This window comes from Dothidotthia symphoricarpi (genome assembly GCF_010015815.1).
Source record: "Dothidotthia symphoricarpi CBS 119687 unplaced genomic scaffold P153scaffold_9, whole genome shotgun sequence".
Lineage (NCBI taxonomy): Eukaryota > Fungi > Ascomycota > Dothideomycetes > Pleosporales > Dothidotthiaceae > Dothidotthia > Dothidotthia symphoricarpi.
Window position 1 is genome coordinate 947,643 of NW_022985016.1, and position 18,139 is coordinate 965,781.

The following is an 18,139-nucleotide window of genomic DNA, read 5'->3' on the forward strand; positions in this document are numbered from 1 at the left end:
GTGCGGGGGTCCATGAGCCGGTGGCTGAGTGACGCCATGGCAACTGTCTCCCACATGCTCTCTATAATACTCGCAAATTCAGACGGGGACGAGAGTAATCTCAAAGGTATTTCATGAATACCCCCACTGCTTAATTGCGTCCCTTGCCTCTATCCGCAACCCCACCCTTTTTCCAGGTGTGAAACGGGCAAGCGGCTCAAAACAGCTGCCGAGGATACTGAATACTGCTTAGTTCACAGCACATCTGATTGGCCCACACAACTTGAAGCGACTCTGAAGCTTGATCACTTGTGTTCCTCTTTTCCTCGGCACTCCTCCATCACTCTTCTACTCCACTCTACCCTCCCCAACCACATTCACCATGCAGAAGTTCTCGAGGCTCGGCCGCATGGGCCAGAGCCTTGCTTCGCGCAGGCAAATGGCCACTGTCAGCGATTCACCGCTCTCCCGCAAGGTCGAAATGACCAACTGGGAGAAGGGCAACTTCATCAACTACCAGAAGATGAGCGAGAACCTCCAGATTGTGCGTGGGCGATTGAACCGTCCGCTCGCGCTCGCTGAGAAGATTCTCTACTCCCACTTGGACGACCCGCACAACCAGGAAATTGAGCGTGGCAGCAGCTACCTCAAGCTCCGTCCTGACCGTGTAGCTTGCCAGGATGCCACTGCTCAGATGGCCATCCTCCAATTCATGTCAGCGGGCATGCCCTCCGTTGCTACGCCCTCCACCGTCCACTGCGATCATCTTATCGAGGCTCAGACTGGTGGTCCTAAGGATTTGGCTCGCGCTGTCGATATCAACAAGGAAGTTTACGACTTCTTGTCTAGTTCTTGCGCAAAGTACAACATTGGTTTCTGGAAGCCTGGGTCTGGTATCATCCATCAGATCATCCTCGAGAACTACGCTTTCCCTGGTGCTCTGCTCATCGGTACCGACTCGCACACTCCCAACGCTGGTGGTCTCGGTATGGCCGCTATTGGAGTTGGAGGCATGTATCACCTATCCTCGCAATCAGATACTAGACTAATACGTGTAATTAGGTGCTGATGCCGTTGACGTCATGGCTGGTCTTCCCTGGGAATTGAAGGCTCCCAAGGTCATTGGTGTTAAGCTCACTGGCAAGCTTTCAGGTTGGACATCTCCCAAGGGTACGTCATTCTCTTATCCGAGGTTACCTAATACAATGCCGTTGCAGCTCGACCAATCAACACGCACGTGTCATTGAAGCACAACAAACTAACTCCAAATGTTTTAGATATCATTCTCAAGGTTGCTGGCATTCTTACCGTCAAGGGCGGAACTGGCGCCATCGTTGAATACTTCGGCCCTGGTACCGAGACTCTGTCATGCACGGGCATGGCCACAATCTGCAACATGGGAGCCGAGATTGGTGCTACCACCTCCGTCTTCCCCTTCAACGACCGCATGTACGACTACCTCGCTGCTACCAAGCGTAAAGACATTGGTGACTTCTCTCGCGAGTATGCTCAGGAGCTTCGCGAGGACGAGGGTGCCGAATACGACCAGCTGATCGAGATCAACCTCTCTGAACTCGAGCCTCACATCAACGGTCCCTTCACTCCCGATCTTGCTACCCCCATCAGCAAGTTCAAGGAGGCTGTCAAGGCTAACAACTGGCCCGCGGAGCTGAAGGTCGGTCTTATTGGTTCTTGCACCAACTCCTCGTACGAGGACATGTCTCGTGCGGCCTCCATCGCCCGCGATGCTATGGAACACGGTATCAAGTCCAAGGCTATCTTCAATGTCAGCCCCGGCAGTGAGCAGATTCGTGCCACAATCGAGAGAGACGGCCAGCTCAAGACCTTTGAGGAGTTCGGCGGTATGGTTCTCGCCAACGCTTGCGGGTGTGTAGTCTTCAACCCACCATATACTTTGACTCTGCTAACATGAAAAAGTCCCTGTATCGGGCAGTGGGACCGTCAAGATGTCAAGAAGGGCGTTGCCAACTCCATCGTATCCTCCTTCAACCGTAACTTTACCGGTCGCAACGACGCTAACCCTGCTACCCACTCTTTCGTCACTTCGCCCGATCTTGTCGTCGCCTTGAGCATTGCTGGAACTCTCAATTTTAACCCATTGCAGGACACATTGACAGACTCCAACGGCAAGGAGTTCAAGCTTAAGGAGCCTACCGGTAACGGTCTTCCCGACAGAGGTTATGACCCTGGGCAGGACACCTACCAGGCGCCTCCTGCCGATCGCTCAACCGTCAATGTCGCCGTTTCGCCCACTTCCGACCGTCTCCAGCTCCTGTCGCCTTTCGAGGCCTGGAACGGCAAGGACGCCACGGACCTGCCCATCCTGATCAAGTGCAAGGGCAAGACCACCACTGACCACATTTCGATGGCTGGTCCTTGGTTGAAGTACCGTGGACATTTGGACAACATCTCCAACAACATGCTTATCGGCGCTATCAACTCCGAGAACGGCGAGGCCAATAAGGTCAAGAACTCTCTGAGCGGCGGGTATGGTGCTGTTCCTGATGTTGCCCGTGACTACAAGAAGAACGGCGTCAAGTGGGTCGTTGTTGGTGACTGGAACTACGGCGAGGGCTCTTCCCGTGAGCACGCTGCCCTTGAGCCAAGGCACTTGGGTGGTCTTGCCATCATTGTCCGCTCCTTCGCTCGTATTGTGAGTTTTTCGAAAGCTGGACATTTTGAGATCTTTGCGCTAACAGGTTGCAGCACGAGACCAACTTGAAGAAGCAGGGTATGCTTCCTCTTACTTTCTCCGACCCTGCCGACTACGAGAAGATCGGCCCCAACGACCGCGTCGACCTGAAGTGCACTGAGCTCGCTGTTGGCAAGCCCATCACTCTTGTTGTCCACCCCGCCGACGGCGGCAAGGCCATCGACATCAAGCTCTCCCACACCTTCAACGAGGGCCAAATGGAGTGGTTCAAGAACGGCAGTGCTCTCAACACCATGGCCAAGGCGGCCAAGGCATAGATGTTTTATGAATAGTGAGGATGAAAACTATCGCCACTGGGGATGTAGATATTGGGCGGGATACCCCAGACGTGTCTGATGAGGATGAACGAAGAAGTCTGGTTCCGAAGGACAAGAATAACGGCACACGAGACGACCGAGCGCCCTTTGATTGGGTGGTCTGTGGCTGGAGAAATTTTCTATGAGCCTTTTCGGACTCGGTTCAGTTGGGATCGGCTTGTATTTGTGATCGGTGTTAGCATGCAATGTATGATTGTTTCCTGTTCAAAATGATGACCTTCATATCATTTATGGTTTTGTGATATCTGTGATCTTTTGCAAATTATCTGAATTGGCCATGAGGGGAATCACATCTCAAACGGCAGGTTGGCTAGGCTGAATTTAATCCACTTTGCAGCTTTCTCGTGAATTTTCAATGGCACTGAACTATGCTAAAGCTATATACACATGCTTTGTTTCAGAAATTTGCATAATGCCGTTTGCATTCAAGCAACAATATCAGCACATGTTAATACACGTGACGTAATAGTCTCCCAGACAACGAGCAACAACACAAACATTCCCCGCGTGAGATCATCATTGAGCTCGCACATTTCTTTTTTGGCAGACCTACACTAACAAACGTTCTGCACACACCACAAATCTTCGTATTCATCTCGCACATCTTTAAAGATAGCAAAGTAAGGCACACTCCCAACGCCAACATGGCCCGTTTACGCGTGCCGAGCGCAAACCAATCGGCTGTCGCTACACCATCGACTGAGACGAGAGCCCCGCGCAGCCAGAAGAGTTCGCAGAAGCCAGCCCTCTCGACCCGGTCCACTTCAACACATGAGCAAGATGAGCCGGCACCCATGCCGAAAACCTCGAAGCGGGAATTGCGGTACATGGACACATCATTCCAAGACTCGGAAAACACGCCCTTCAAGCCCAAAGCCCCCTCCCCAGTCAAGCCCTTGAGTCCGCGCAAACAGCGCGTTCTGGGCCCCATTGGTAGCAACAGTCGGTTGTTGAGGAAGCTGAGCGACGAGACTCTGGCTAGTCCTGAGAAGAAGGATAAGAGAGAGCGGAGGGTGCGAAGTGGAACCGCGGATGTTGATGTTGTTAAGAAACAACGGCTGATGTATGCGAAGAGTTTGGCGAAGAGTGTTGCGGGGAGAAGGGCGAATAAGGGGAGGATCGATGTTGTTGGGCTGCCGGAGGTGAGGAGAGAAGAGCAGGTTGAGGTGAGGGATGTACAGGAAGAGGATGGGGATGTAGATATGGATGTGGATGTGGATGTGGATGGTGAGGCGGAGACGAGTCTTTGGTGTGGAGATGAGCAGGATGTTGAGCCGGAACTCGCTCAAAATCAAGAGGTGGAAGAGCGCACCGAAGCTGAAGAAGAGGATGAGGAGGAAGACGATGACGATGAGCCTGTTGTCTTCGTCAGGCAGAGGCAACGTCAGGTGCGGAGTCGGGCTGTGCAGTCTGATACTGAGGACGAAGAGGAGGACCAGCTCGAAGAGGCAAAGAGACGTACCCATCTACCCTCTCCAGAATCCATGGACCATGAAGCAGCTCAGGAGCCAGTAGTGGAGGAGCCAAAGCCTCTTGTTTCCATGCGGCCACCGTTCAAGAAGGGTCACAGCACTATCTCCAACTGGGCACAGGAAGTCATTGATCTCACAAATTCCCCTGAACCTCCCGCGTCTTTCATCCTCCCACCACCAAACAGGGCTCGGACAGCTTCTTTCGCAGCATCTTCCCGTCCCACAAGCTCGGACTCGAACGCTGCAATGGCGGTGCTCACGTAGTATGTCACCTCCCGATTCCACCATCTGCTGGACCACTCCAGGCCTGTGAAAGGCCAGTATGTCCTGTCTGAGAGGTTGGCATGTTGCGGCCATGCTAACATACCATGCAGCTCTCCAACTCCCACCAAGCAACGTTCTCCATGCAAAGCACCCCCTCTCGTGCGTCCTATAACGCCTCCTGCACTTCCTGCCAGCCCATCAAAGCTCGTCTCGCCCTCGAAAAAGAAGCCCTTAGTCCCGAAAGCACCAGACCTCCGCCCAAGCCTCGACACATTCTGGAACCCCGAAGTAGTGAACGATTGGAACGACCGTCACGCACCCTCGAAACCGCTCGTTTCGCCCAAAAAGCAGAAGTGGCGCGAAGACATCGTCAAGATGATGGAGGGCGTCAATCTAGAGGATAACAACAGCAGCAGCGGTGAAGACATCAAGCCCCCAACAACAAGCCCAAAGAAGAAGCAAGACCCAAAACGCACCACCACCACAACCACCACCACCAACCCACCAAAAAAATCCCCCACAGAGCCCTCCACAAAAGAACTCCGCGCCCAAAGAAAAGACTTCGCAACCCGCAAACACGACCTAGCAACCACCTTCCTCACCACGCTCGACACCACCATAAGCTCCGGCCGCATCGCCGCCCTCTCCCACTCCACCGGCGGTATAAAACTCCTCTGGTCCAAAACCCTCAAAACAACAGCCGGCCGCGCAAACTGGCGGCGCGAGCAACTCCGCATCCGGTGCGGCCCCCATCCCAACGACTTCCGCGTAGAAATCCGACACCACTGCTCGATCGAGCTCGCGGAAAAAGTCATCGACGACGAAGAACGCCTGTACAACGTCCTCGCGCACGAGTTCTGCCATTTGACGACCTTCATGATAAGCGACGTGCGCAACAATCCGCACGGCGCGGAATTCAAGTCCTGGGGCCGTCGCGCGACTGCCGCCTTTGCCGATAGGGGGGTGGAAGTCACGACGAAACACGCGTATCAGATTGAGTACAAGTATATCTGGGAGTGTGTGGCGTGCGGGTATGAGTTCAAAAGGCATTCGAAATCTGTGGATCCGGGGCGCCATTCTTGTGGGAGGTGTAAAGGGGGGTTGGTGCAGACGAAACCTACGCCTAGGGCGACGGGGGAGGGTAAGGGGGGGAAGAGCGAGTATCAGGTTTTTGTTAAGGAGCATTTTGCGGATGTGAAGAGGGGGTTGGAGGGTAGGGGGTTGGATGCGCAGATGGGGAGGGTGATGGAGGAGGTGGCGAGGCAGTATAGGGAGATGAAGGCGGAGAGTGCGAGGGTGGTGGGGGAGGAGGCTGGTGGTGGTGGGTTGGAGGAGGCGCTGGGGGGGTTGAGGATATGATTCTTGGGATTGGGGTGTCGTCTATGCTGGTGTTGGTTCCTTGTTTTTGTTTATGGCGTTGAGGAGTACTGGCGGGTAACGAACATCTGTATGATTAATGAGTCTTTTATTGTGTAAGTCTTGTTATCTTAGGATGAAGATTTTCAAACGTGGGCCTTAGTCTTTACTTGTAAGACACTTGTAACGACAGATCAAATTGTTCAGATCACGCACATGGTCAAAATCGGTGATGTTCGTCGAATAATGGTTTTCTATTTTGCTAACATCGTCTACGCTCCAAGACATCCAACTCTGCACCCCTTCGTCCCAGCGTCCACAGCCAGGCGCTAGCTCTGCGACAGCTGTGACGAGGCATGATCGTACAACCGATTCACAAAACAAACGTCCAAAGATAGCAGACGACAGAAATGTGGGGAGAGCAGCAGGCCAATCATCAAGACTCACATGAGAAATTCTCACGCAAGCCTGCAACGATATCCAAAGACTTCTAGCCCACGAAGCCCAGGCCACTCAGCTCCTTGCGGATCGACTCCTCGGTGGCGATCTTCTTGACCTGGGTATCCTCTAGCTTCTCGCCGCCAGCTTGCCTCATCTTCAGCTCGTCAATTGCGCGGACCTTCTTAAGCAAGCCGCGGATCTTCTTATCCTGAGGATTTCCTCCGTCGCCAGGACTGGTGACGGTAAGATCTGGAGCTGGGCCACGGTTCTCGGTCTGGATCGGGGGAGGCGCCTGGGTAGGGCCGGCGCGTTGGTTCTGTTGTTGGCCAAAATTCTGGCGGGGACGACCCTCGCGTCCAGCCTGGCGGTTCGGGCTGTTGCCATAGTCGCGCTGATGACTGGGACTCCTTCCTGTCTGGTTTCCATAGCCTCCATTCTTGCTATGGCTGCGCTGACGACGCTCGGGGCTTCTAGCCGGTCCGGTCGGGGTGTTGATGCCGTCAGCACCGAGATTGGCAGTCTTTTCGGCAATCTCGCGAGCTTTCTTAGCTTCTCGCTTCTTCTTGTTCTTCAAAGCTGCCTTTGATAGTTCTCCATCACCTTCACCAGTGCCAGACAAGCTGACACCACCGCCGGGAGCGGCACCTGGTGGAAGAGTTTCGACAGTCTCCGCACCAGGCACTTCGCGGCGACGAGGCTTTCCAAACCCATTCTGAAATCCTACATTGGTGGAAGACACTCCGGTGTTGAAGTATGCTGCACCACCCTCATCCTCGCGCTTGAACAGAAGTGGAGTGGTTGTGCCTCGTGCTCCAGGGGGACGATACGCACCGGCAGGCTTGGAAGGCGTCTTTTGCGTGCTGAGGAACGTCGCAGCGGAGGGATGCGGCGCGGGCGCAGTCAGCGCATTATCCAGAGGATGCGCTGCAGCAGACTCCGGTCGCCAGGTGACGTGGTATAACTCCGTCATCGGTTCGTAGTACATCAAACCTCCACTAATATGGTAGATGCGAATTCCGTTATCAACACGGAGACGCGGGCTAGTGATAGCTGTAAGGATATGCTTGCCATCAGGACTCCAGTCGCAGTAGGTGCAGTTGGAAGCTTTGACGGTGCACACTTTGGCGTAGTTCTTCTCAAGATCGTAGATGTCCATATCACCAGCCAGATTTCCAAAACCAGCCACGATAACAAAACGCCCGTGTAGGGAGAAGTTGATGGTGTTTCGCGGGCCCAAGTCGAAGCTGTGCTGAGGAACGGCACGGTGGTTGAAGATGGTCGTCTTCGCTGGCATGTATCCGTACACGACACCAAATTCATTCGAGTTTGGGGACCAGGAGACGTCGTGGATGGGCCCCTCCTTGTCAAGCTGGATGCGCGAGTCAAAAGTCCCGTTCGCGCTGAGGATGTACATGTTCGTTTCGCCGTAGTAGCTCTTGTTCGTCTTGTCGACCTCGGTCTGCGCAAGTACGATCAGACTGGTGCCCAAGTTGTTCCACTTCAGCTGGACCTTGTCGCTCTTGAAGAAGGTCTTCTGGCCGACGGGAGCGTTGAACTGGGGAACCTGGAAGACCTTGACCGAGGCTGGCATGCCCTGCTTAGAGGTTAGTCTTGATTCCACTGTGCGTCTGTTGTCGCAAACTCGCCTTGCGCTCTGGGACAAAAACAGCAACTGAATGGTTTTTGCCAGGCGATAGTGCGAAGTCGGTCACTCCTTCAACGCGGAGCTTGTTCCATGGGGCGCGCAGGTCCCCGGACTGGTAGAACTGCACCTCGTTTGTCACAACGCGCGCGCAGAACTTCTCGTCCGAGGTGTACTGCAGGTTCCACCCCGTCTGGTTCTTCTGCACATATTCGCCAACGACGGAGTGCTCTCCCTCGGCCTCGTCCGAGACGGTCCTCCAGACCTTTAGGTTCTTCGTGGCATCGCCGTTTTCGTCTTTGGTAGGACGCTGCCAGGTTATGATGAATGTCCCCAGGGGAGAGAAGCCCAGCTCGAAGACGTTTGGCGTGGGGAGCGTAGTGATGACGTGACCGGCCGAGGCGTCGATTACCGAGACTCTGAGCGGATGAATGTCAGGCAGGTCTTGTGTGCTTGGCGAAGTGCTTACTGTTCGGGCGAGGCCCATGCAAAGTACTTGCTGTCAGGCGAGTAACAGCAGCAGCGAAGGTTGCCCTCAGGTCTGGTGCACACAAGTCAGTGCTGTAATGCGGTAGATTATGCGTGATTCTTACCGTGTGAAGCCGGGAAGAGGCTCGTACTCTGGAGCCGCATTGAAGACGCCGATGCCCTTGGAGGTGCGATCTACACGTTGCCGTCAGCTCAGGTCCACGACAAGCATCTGCTGCAGACATACAAGCCAACTGTGTGGGAGCCGCCATGACTAGTCAAAGTCACAGTAGGAGATACAGAGTGGGCGGGCAGGCAAGGTGCTGGTGGTCGCGAGTCTGGCTCAACAGCGGAGTTGTTGCGTTGTTGGCGGCGAGGCTAAGAGTTTGGGGAACACGTCGGATATTTCGAGTGTGACGTAGCTCTGGGGGTTTGAATGGCCAAATTTGCAGACTGTGGGGCGCACGCAGCGGCGATGGGGGCGGGCGAGGAGAAGGGGGAGGGGAGCACGGCGAGCGTATTGAAGGGGGGCCGTGTGACGAGCGCAGTGAATAGCCCAGGACAGGCCCAGGAAAGAAAACAGTGTTGCGAACGCGCTACGGCGTCGGAGAAACCCCTCGGCCGCTGTCAGTTCGACGATGACATGTCGCGTGTTCGCTGAGCACGACGCGGTTGGACACGGGATCGCGGGGTTGTTTTGGCCAGAGGATCAGCATGGTTGTATGAATGAGCCAGACAACATCTCCATGTCTGGGTAGGGAAGTTTGTCTGGAACTTCTCCAGCCCTACCCGTCTGCCGCCGGCACGTTATCGTTATCTTAGCGCCATCTCAAGCCTCGGAGGCTCTAACCACGCCATGTCCAACCTCGACTCCCAGCTCCCCAATCCACGTCCATCTCCACTCCAAACCCGCCAAAATGCCACCCTCAATGCCCGCCCCCTCGATTCGAATACCAATCGAACTCCTCACCCCCACCGCATTCTCCCAGTTCGGCACCGTAGTCGAGAACCCCGCGCAAGCTCCGTCCTCCAAGCTCCCCATCCCCAACCGCATACCACCGCCCGACGCCGTCAACGCGAACCAAGGCTCCGCAGTCAAATACCTCGATGTCACCCACATGTCGAACCTGTACAGTCTCGCGCCGAGCAAAAAGCCCGCCAAAGCAGTCATGAACATGTTTGTCTGCTCACCGCGGGACCTGCGCGGCCACGAGCCGAGCGAGAGCATTCCCTCGTCATGGGGAGACTTGGAGCTCGACGACGACAACGACGACGACTCGCACTCGAGACAATTGCTGGACGTGGGAATTCTCGAACGCCACCCGTTCACCACGCAGACATTCATCCCCATGGGCCTGAGCTCGCAGGACAAACACACGCAGTACCTGGTCGTCGTCGCGCCCACACTGCCTGCCAGCGCGTCGAGGAGAAACACAGGAAGACCGCCCCCGTACCCTGTGCCAGAGACTCAGAAAAGAAACAGCATCAGAGACATCTTCTCGAGAGCGAGGCCGGCGCTGTACGCGAACGATCTAGCTGCGCCTCCCTCCTCGCAGATCGCGCGTCTTCACCCCTCTGCACGCCCAAAGGGGCCAGGTCTGCCAGATCTCAAGAATCTCCGCGCTTTTGTCGCGACGGGGTGTCAAGCCGTCACGTATGGGGCGGGGACATGGCATGCGCCTATGGTTGTGATTGGGGACCGACCCATCGATTTTGTCGTCGTGCAGTTTGCGAATCAAGTCGGTCTCGAGGACTGCCAGGAGATTCTCCTGGCGCCACAAGGGACTGCGAAAGAAGGCATCGTAGTGACAGTGGACAGTGATTCCTCAGGAAAAGTGCAAATCAAGGCCGGAGTAGGGTCTGTCCGAGCGAAACTGTGAGGGGCTCATACTTGGAGTCACAACAACCCAATGCTAATCTTTCAATATCTCCAAAAAAAATACAAGCGACGTGTGTTTTTACCTCCTCCTCCCCACCCCCGTCCCACTCCCACCCTCCTTATCCGCCAAACTAACCACCTCCCCAATCCCCGCCGCCTCCTGCTCATCCTCCAACGCGCGAATCTCCTCCCTGCAATCCCACCACTTGTCCTCCGCCTGTCCAAACGCCAGTTTCTTGATCTCCTTGGGCGACCTGTCCGCGCCCCTACCGCTCCTGCCCAGCTCCTCGATCGTGAGGTTCTGCCACTGCTCCGACGTGCGCGCGTAAAAGTCGCGCAGCGTTTCGAACGGGCGCGGGTGCGGCAGGGTATCTGTGAGGGCGGAAATTTCCTCCGTGGTGCCCAGGTCCTCGTCTTTTGCGGCGTGCACGAGGGGCGAGTCGGTGGCGCTGGTGGGCGCTGTGGAGATGCTGGTGTCGTCTTCTTCTTCGACGCCGTCGTCGTCGTCTGAGTCCGAGTACTCCTCGTCGTCTGAATCTGCTTCGTCGTCGCTGCCCTGCCAGTCGTCTAGCTCGCGGCGGAAGATCTCCGTCACGCCGTCGAGGTGGTTGAGGTTTACGGACCACAGCTCGTCGAAAGTGAATTCGCGATCGCCCTTTTCAAACGTGCCGCCGTAGATGTACAGCGTGTCGCCCTGCACCGTAAGCGCGGCATTGAAGCGCGGGTGGGGAAACTCGTAGACGCGAGGCTTCTCCGGACGTTCGATTTCCTCCTCCTCGTCTTCCTTCTTCGCGTCCTCCTCATCGTCCGAGTCGGCGACGCCGGCCTTCATCTCCAGCGCTTTCAGGTTGGCCAGCAGCTCTTCCTCTGCTGCTTTCCCGCGGTCGCGGCGGTTGATGTTAGCTTGCTGTGCGGCTTTCTTGTTTGCGTTGGTCTTTGGCCGGCGCAGGATAAGTGGCATGTATCTGTTTCGCTCTACGTTCCACACGAACATCTGGTTGAAGAATTCAGAGTCAATACCTTCCTCGCTTTCTTCGACGTCGTGCACGCCGCCGAATAGTACGCCGCGGCCCTTGTGGTACGCCATTGTGGCGCCGGCGCGTGGTGGATTCGGTGCGTTGGCGGGTTTCTTGCGCTTCTCCCACGACACGATTGGGAGTGTTGTAGAAGGCTGATCCGAAGGAGGGGGTGTGAGGCGCAAAAACCACGTATCGTCGTGGACTTTTGGCTTGAGGACCATGCGGGAAGCTGGGCCGCCACCTCCGCCCTTCTTGCCCTTGCCTTGTTGCTGCTGTTGCTGTTTACCTCCAACCACGGCCTTGATGCGAGAGTACCCGCCGAAGATAACAGCGCCTTGCTCATGGGGTAGAAGCGTGAAGCTCGACCGCGGGTCTGGGACGGCTCGTGCGGCCTGCAGTTTCGGCGTGTGCCATGCAAAGTTGACACAGTCGTATATCCAGATGTCGTTGAGGTACTTTGTCGTCACGGATGTATCCTGGAACCCTCCGAACAGGATGATGTACTGCTTAAATCCCACCATGCGATGTCCACTGCGCGCCGGAGGACCAGGTGCCTTGCTCTTCCCTTCCACGCGCGTCCACTCCCTATTCGTCGGATCCAGACGCCAAAAGTCATTGTAGTGGTAAAACGTGCCCTGCTTCGGAGAGCTGAACTCCCCCCCAAACAGGTAGATATCCTTCGTATTCGCCGCCCTGCACCAAGCATGGCCCGACCGCGGCAGCGGCGAGTTAGGACTCGTGACCTTCTTCCACGACTCCTGCTTGACATTGTAGACGTGCAGATCGTTGAAGAACTTGGCAGTAGCGCCGTTGAAGTACTCCCCCCCGAAGAGAAACAATTCGTTCTCGCTTGCTGGGTTCGCGATGATGGTTCCTGAGGCTCTGGCTGATGGGGGTTCGCTCGGTACTTCTGTTATGGCTAGGAATTGCTCTTGCTCTTTTGCGTACTGTGCCAATACGGCATCGAGGTCGACGGATTCGGTGTCTGAATCGACATCCTGGGTCTTGGATGCTACTTTCTTGTCCTTTTTGCCTGCTTTCTTCTCTTGCTTTGCGGCCTTGGCTGCTTTAACGGCGGCCTTGTTGCCCACGGCCTTCTTCTTGTCTTTTGCCATGTGTTTTGCTTCGGGAAAGATCCTTCCAAATAGCTCAATGCACTACTCTTTCCTGATATCGAATTGCGCCAAAATACTTTGCAAGTTGCCCCTCGGTTGCTCGGATTTTTTCAATCTCAAGACACCCAGTCTGAGTTATGCGGTTTAGTTTTGGACGCGAAACCTGACCGCGAAGACACTCTAACGTTCTCAAGAAACGAAAAATATCAAAGTGAGAAGATGATGTAGGCGGCGACTCGTGCATTTTCATGCAACTCCATCGACCCCGCTAAAATGCGGGATGGCTTATCGATAAAGCTCTCGTTCACTCACCTCCGGACTTCCAAACATTCACGGAAGCTATCCGCCAACATGATACAAGCAGCAAAGATCCTTGAACAACGGAGTCATCTGGTGCCTGGTACCATCTACCTTCGTTATGCCCCAGAGCTTCTAGAAGCTAATACAACCCAGGCAAGCTCAAGATAACCGAGCACTTCTTCCAAGTACCCCGTGACCACAGCAACCCATCAGCCGGCCACATCCAACTCTTCGCGCGCTCAGCGCTCAAAGCCGAGAAACCAGCAGACTACCCCCGCAGCGGAGAACCAGACGCAAAGAAATCCCAACTCCCATGGCTTGTCTACCTACAAGGCGGGCCGGGCTTCGAGTGCCGCAGCCCCCAGCAAGTATCCTGGACGCACACCATCCTCGACAAGGGATACCAAGTCCTGATGCTCGACCAGCGCGGCACGGGACTCTCAACAGCAATCAGCCAGAGTAGTCTGCAGCTCCGAGGCGATGAGAGAGTGCAGGCGCAGTATATGAAGAGTTTCCGCGCGGATAGCATTGTGAAGGATTGTGAGGCGGTGCGCAAGGCACTTACGGCAGATTACCCCGAGGAGAAGAAGAAGTGGAGCGTGTTGGGACAGAGTTTCGGCGGTTTCTGCGCTACGACGTATCTCTCGTTCTACCCAGAGGGTTTGAAGGAAGTCTTCATGTTCGGTGGCTTGCCGCCGCTCCGCAGTAATCCAGATGAGGTGTACGAGAGACTGTACAAGCGCGTCAAACAACGGAATGAGGGTTATTATGCAAAGTACCCAGAGGATATCGCCCGCGTACATCGCATCACCAAGCTACTGTCTCGTTTTGGCGACACCACAGTCCGCGTGCAGGGCGGCGAAGGCCATCTCAGCGCTCGCCGCTTCCTCCAACTAGGCATCTTCTTCGGCAAGCATGGCGGGTTCGACCAAGTGCACGAGCTGGTCCTGCGCGCAGACACGGATCTTTCCCAATTCGGACACCTGACCCGCCCGACGGTACTCGCACTAGAAGCAGCCCAGAGCTGGGATTCAAACGTGATATACGCATTACTGCACGAGCCAATCTACTGCCAGGGAGAAGCAGCGCGGTGGTCAGCCGAGCGACTGCTGGAGAAGTTCCCTGAGTTCTCAATCGAGAATACAGCAGACGACCAGCCTATCTTCTTCACAGGCGAGATGATCTACCCGTTCATGTTCGAGTCGTACTCTGAGCTCGCTAAGCTCAAGACAGTTGGGCATATGCTGGCCGAGGAGACTGACTGGCCTAAACTCTACGACGAGGAGCAGCTCAAGAAGAACGAGGTACCCACTTATGCAGCCGTGTATTTGAACGACATGTACGTCGACTTCGACCTGAGTATGGAGACGGCGCGGACGATCAAGGGGTGCAAGCCGTTTGTCACGAATTCCATGTATCACAACGCAATAGGGGCGAAGACAGACGATGTTCTAAAGGAGATCTTCGCGTTGAGGGATGATGTCATTGATTGAGCGCTCAGTCTCCATCGGATATGGGGGTTTCGGTCTTCACTCGCACTAACTATCAGAACGTCTAATCGAACTTATGTCTTCGCGCTCTCATTGTGCATAATCTTCCTCGCCTCCTCTAGCTGTGCCTCCAAATCGAGATCCCAGATCCAGCCCATCCGGCTCAAAAATGACTCCTCGATCTTGTCCAAGTCATCCCCGTGAAGCTCGAAGTCGTAGAGCATGCCAGCCTGCTGACTAGTCGTAACGTTTTTCTGGGTTCGTTCGCGGCGGACGTGATCGTATGCGTGGAATGCGCGTTCCAGATCCTCAACGCCGTTCACCTCCTTGATCAAATTGGCAAGGATGTACGAGTCTTCAATGCACATGCCAGCACCGGCGCCCTGATGTGGAGTCGTAGCGTGTGCAGCATCGCCGAGGAGGCACAGGCGGCCCTTGTAGTAGGTTTTGCATGGGGGGTGCATGAACAACGCCCAGATATCGGGCTTCTCCATGGCGCCGACGATTTTCTGGACATGAGTGCCCCATTCCGCAAAGTCGGCTTCCATTTCTTCTTTCGAGGTGGATACCACCCATTTCTCGTCGTCCCATGTTTTGCGGGAGCTGAAGGCAACGACTGTGGTTCTTAGTATGTGCTAACTTCTGATATGGAATGGAACATACCGTTCATTGTCTTGCCCTTTTGGACAGGGAAAGTCAGTAGATGGCCATGGTAGCCAAGGAACATTTGGCTGTTCTGCGCGACCTCTTCGCCCAGCAACTCGACCGCCTGGTCCATTGGGATCAGCCCTCGATACGCGTATTTGCCAGAGAAGAAAGCCTGCGAAGCAGAATCGTCTTTCCCAATAAGCCACGGCCGAGTCTTCGATTTGATTCCATCGCAACCAATAACAGCGCTATGTTGCGCCGTCGTCCCATCTGTGAAATGCAGCACCAGATCGCCCGAGTCGTCCTTCGCCTCACTCAAATCATCCAGTCTCTTTCCAAACTTCGCCACATGATCCGGCACATGCTTGACCAGCTCGTCCAAGAAAGTCGCCCTGTAGACTCCTCCCCGAGTACCGCCCTTGGTGAATGGCACCTCGAACAGCGCATCGCCCACTTTCTTGCCTGGCTTGACGAAGCCGTCTTTATCCGCTTTCCGCGCATCGCCCACGCGGATTGTAAACCAGCTCGAGTTGTGGCTGTCTGTGCCGTTGCCTGTTTTGCACGTGTTGAAGGCGTCGAGGATCTTGGGCGACATGAGCTCCATTGCTCGTCCGGCGTTTGGTCCAAAGGCAACGCCGGCGCCTATTTCGCCGAAATGTGGAGCTGCTTCGTAGATGGTGAGGTCGATGTCATACTGGAGGAGAGTGATTGCCAGCGTGAGGCCTGCTATGCCACCGCCAACTATGGCGAGGTTGAAAGGCTTCTTCGAGGTATTTTGGGAGGCCATGGCGAAAGATTATGTGGAGCAACCGACGAACTGGGGCTTTTGCATTAGTTTTGGGGGTTTATAATAAACAGAGTGGCCGTTCGAGGAAGATTTGAGGCTTATGAGCGATCGCTTGGTACTTACTGTTATGATTACGTCCAACAACCCCAGCATCAAGTGATGACGCATGCAGACGCAAGCATCCAGAAAAGGGATCTCACTTCGGCGCGGTGCAGTAGTCCCCGTACTTGTAGTCGCGATGGTGGATTTAGCGTCGGAAGCCTATGGACACGAGAGAGAGGAAGTCCATCGGGTGTTACAATTCCCAGGTGCAGTAGCCGATGCCCACCACGAGTGTATGTCTAGCAAGACGACTACCGGATAGTTCGCGGCCATGGTTTTTCTAGAAGAATGTGCGGGGCATGCACGACCTTGGGTGGGGGCGGAGGAGCTTCAGAGACTCGATTCGGAATCGTAAAGCTCATACGTCAATAGCGAGCTTTTGATTGGCGCCCGAATTTGAAGGGGCCGAGGCTCTTCAGATCCACGCACTGTACATGCTACTGACCTCGAGACTCCATTAACCTGGCTAAAAGTTGCTTGTCTATCCTTGTTCTTCTACGCGGTAAGTCAAAGTCTTTCTCGATCGATGAGCGACAAGTAAATACGTCTCATCTCATCCAGCCTTACAGGATTTGTACGATGAGTGCAAAGTCGATGCAATAATCGGACTTGCAACACAATGTACTGATCGCATATATCTTTGTACAAAGAGGCTAACACATCTGTAGAGCGTGTTCTGTTTATCGGTTGTATGCTCCATTAGCTCGACCTGCAATGCCGCCGCGACAGGTTACAAAGCTGCCCCCTGCCGAAGAGGGGGAGAAGCCAGTGACGGTTCTCGTGACAGGCTTTGGTGTATGTAAATATTTCGTAGTCAGCTCACTTTCAGAATCACATATCACATCTTCTCTCTTGTCCTTGTTCATTTCGTCAACACGTCCCCTGTCAAACCAGCAGTTGAACAACAAGTGATGCAGTCAGAGCACAGCTTTGATGAACGGAACTCGAGAGCCATCACAGAGAATTGTCTCAATTGAACTTGACACAAGTACACTGGTTGTTACAACTTGCTTGGCTGTGTCATGCTGGAGAATTAGATCGTAACGATAACCCAACAACGACCGCGAGAGCTAACTAGCTGCTCATGTGAGGTTGCGTATCATGGAAGGCGAGATTGATATTGACCATGTTCTCCTACTCATAACTGCCGATATAGATTCTCTTTCCCTTACCTGTCTTTCTGATCAACCTCCAATCATATCTCAGCCTTGCAGAATAGACAGCTAACACATTTCAGCCTTTCCTCTCCAGCCACGCCAAAAACTCCTCCTGGGAGATCGCTTCCAAGCTCCCTGCCATCATCCCGGCCTCCTCATCGAACAAAACACCCATCCACATCTGCGTACATCACGAACCCATCCGCGTATCCTTCGCCCACGTCCTCAATCTACGTCCTAAAATCCTTCCCCCATCCGCCCCACTCCGCCCCGCACCAGATATAGTCCTACACATCGGCCTCGCCGCCGGCCGAAAGTACTTTGGCCTAGAAAAGCAAAGCCACAGCAAAGGCTACGGCTCCATCCCGGACGTCGACGGCAAGAAGTTTCTAGACGAAAGCGCAGAGGATCTGCACCCGTCTTCGCAGTTCCCCGCAACTTTGACTACGAGCTTCGACACCGACGATGTGCTGAAACGGTGGAAAGCGCACATTAAGTACGCTGCCGAAGACGCCGCGGAGCCGGATACCCGCGGGTTTCCGGATGTGCGTGTTAGCTATGATGCAGGAAATTTCTTGTGCGGCTTCATATATTATTCTTCGCTGGCACATTACTTTGAGATCAAGCAGGATGAGCGGCCGGTGGTGTTTTTGCATGTGCCGGATTTGAGTGGGAGTCAGGATCGGTTGAAGGAGGGGTGGGAGAATGTTATTGCGCTGATCAAGGCCCTTGTTGAGAGTCGGAGGGAGGTTGGGGTCGTGGATGGGGCGAGGAGTTTCAATGGAGAGGAAGATGGAGGGGAGAAGGTAGTGACTGCGCGGACAGATAACAACTTTGCGTAGGCATGGTGGTTGTTGTCGGGTCAATATGTAACTACTAGTTTCCACGTTTCTGGGATAAGTGTGAACGTTGTAATGGTGTTGAATGCATGTGCGTATGAAGATGGACATGATCAAGCTTCGATATGTT

General features: G+C 54.6%; 8 protein-coding genes across 8 annotated transcripts; 5 read left to right on the forward strand and 3 right to left on the reverse strand.

Moving 5' to 3' along the window:
• Positions 1-114: 114 nt before the first annotated feature.
• Positions 115-3,195, forward strand: P153DRAFT_366497 (aconitate hydratase-like protein). The gene is made up of 5 exons (XM_033668067.1): positions 115-989; positions 1,042-1,149; positions 1,257-1,866; positions 1,918-2,653; positions 2,707-3,195. Exons 1-5 carry the CDS (start codon positions 362-364, stop codon positions 2,968-2,970), a joined length of 2,346 nt encoding a protein of 781 aa, XP_033524395.1. The 5' UTR covers positions 115-361; the 3' UTR covers positions 2,971-3,195.
• Positions 3,196-3,578: 383 nt separating this feature from the next.
• On the forward strand, positions 3,579-6,125 carry P153DRAFT_422745 (uncharacterized protein; the record flags this gene model as incomplete). The annotated part of the gene is made up of 2 exons (XM_033672387.1): positions 3,579-4,765; positions 4,877-6,125. The coding sequence occupies exons 1-2, from the start codon at positions 3,675-3,677 to the stop codon at positions 6,123-6,125; spliced, it is 2,340 nt and encodes a 779-aa protein (XP_033524396.1). The 5' UTR covers positions 3,579-3,674.
• Positions 6,126-6,356: 231 nt separating this feature from the next.
• Positions 6,357-9,401, reverse strand: P153DRAFT_366498 (translation initiation factor eIF-2A). The gene is made up of 5 exons (XM_033668068.1): positions 8,921-9,401; positions 8,799-8,868; positions 8,675-8,746; positions 8,210-8,624; positions 6,357-8,157 (listed from the first exon to the last, which is right to left on the reverse strand). The coding sequence occupies exons 1-5, from the start codon at positions 8,943-8,945 to the stop codon at positions 6,613-6,615; spliced, it is 2,127 nt and encodes a 708-aa protein (XP_033524397.1). The 5' UTR covers positions 8,946-9,401; the 3' UTR covers positions 6,357-6,612.
• A 189-nt stretch (positions 9,402-9,590) lies between these two features.
• P153DRAFT_315545 (uncharacterized protein) lies at positions 9,591-10,553 on the forward strand (the record flags this gene model as incomplete). The annotated part of the gene is made up of 1 exon (XM_033664954.1): positions 9,591-10,553. The coding sequence occupies one exon, from the start codon at positions 9,591-9,593 to the stop codon at positions 10,551-10,553; it is 963 nt and encodes a 320-aa protein (XP_033524398.1).
• Positions 10,554-10,631: 78 nt separating this feature from the next.
• Positions 10,632-12,911, reverse strand: P153DRAFT_422748 (kelch repeats protein-like protein; the record flags this gene model as incomplete). The annotated part of the gene is made up of 1 exon (XM_033672388.1): positions 10,632-12,911. The coding sequence occupies exon 1, from the start codon at positions 12,684-12,686 to the stop codon at positions 10,632-10,634; it is 2,055 nt and encodes a 684-aa protein (XP_033524399.1). The 5' UTR covers positions 12,687-12,911.
• Positions 12,912-13,037: 126 nt separating this feature from the next.
• P153DRAFT_290354 (alpha/beta-hydrolase) lies at positions 13,038-14,479 on the forward strand (the record flags this gene model as incomplete). Its single annotated transcript, XM_033663709.1, has 2 exons — positions 13,038-13,086; positions 13,140-14,479. The coding sequence occupies 2 exons, from the start codon at positions 13,038-13,040 to the stop codon at positions 14,477-14,479; spliced, it is 1,389 nt and encodes a 462-aa protein (XP_033524400.1).
• P153DRAFT_315553 (mannitol 1-phosphate dehydrogenase) lies at positions 14,449-16,329 on the reverse strand. Its single transcript, XM_033664955.1, has 3 exons — positions 16,035-16,329; positions 15,140-15,941; positions 14,449-15,092 (listed from the first exon to the last, which is right to left on the reverse strand). The coding sequence occupies exons 2-3, from the start codon at positions 15,909-15,911 to the stop codon at positions 14,551-14,553; spliced, it is 1,314 nt and encodes a 437-aa protein (XP_033524401.1). The 5' UTR covers positions 15,912-15,941; positions 16,035-16,329; the 3' UTR covers positions 14,449-14,550.
• A 358-nt stretch (positions 16,330-16,687) lies between these two features.
• P153DRAFT_366502 (peptidase C15, pyroglutamyl peptidase I-like protein) lies at positions 16,688-18,119 on the forward strand. Its single transcript, XM_033668069.1, has 2 exons — positions 16,688-16,808; positions 17,251-18,119. The coding sequence occupies exons 1-2, from the start codon at positions 16,728-16,730 to the stop codon at positions 18,010-18,012; spliced, it is 843 nt and encodes a 280-aa protein (XP_033524402.1). The 5' UTR covers positions 16,688-16,727; the 3' UTR covers positions 18,013-18,119.
• The last annotated feature ends 20 nt before the right edge of the window (positions 18,120-18,139 follow it).

Bases quoted from the DNA above. Each gene is read 5' to 3' on its own strand.
- P153DRAFT_366498 (XM_033668068.1), bottom strand. From the start codon at position 8,945: ATGGCGGCTCCCACACAGTTGGCTT. The intron at 8,747-8,798 runs GTAAGAATCACG...TGTGTGCACCAG, and splicing joins CCTCTTCCCGGCTTCACACG to ACCTGAGGGCAACCTTCGCT. The intron at 8,625-8,674 runs GTAAGCACTTCG...TCATCCGCTCAG, and splicing joins GCATGGGCCTCGCCCGAACA to AGTCTCGGTAATCGACGCCT.
- P153DRAFT_366497 (XM_033668067.1), top strand. From the start codon at position 362: ATGCAGAAGTTCTCGAGGCTCGGCCGCATGGGCCAGAGCCTTGCTTCG. The intron at 990-1,041 runs GCATGTATCACC...ACGTGTAATTAG, and splicing joins GGCCGCTATTGGAGTTGGAG to GTGCTGATGCCGTTGACGTC. The intron at 2,654-2,706 runs GTGAGTTTTTCG...AACAGGTTGCAG, and splicing joins TCCGCTCCTTCGCTCGTATT to CACGAGACCAACTTGAAGAA.
- P153DRAFT_366502 (XM_033668069.1), top strand. From the start codon at position 16,728: ATGCCGCCGCGACAGGTTACAAAGCTGCCCCCTGCCGAAGAGGGGGAG. The intron at 16,809-17,250 runs GTATGTAAATAT...AACACATTTCAG, and splicing joins TTCTCGTGACAGGCTTTGGT to CCTTTCCTCTCCAGCCACGC.
- P153DRAFT_315553 (XM_033664955.1), bottom strand. From the start codon at position 15,911: ATGGCCTCCCAAAATACCTCGAAGAAGCCTTTCAACCTCGCCATAGTT. The intron at 15,093-15,139 runs GTATGTTCCATT...TAAGAACCACAG, and splicing joins AAAGGGCAAGACAATGAACG to TCGTTGCCTTCAGCTCCCGC.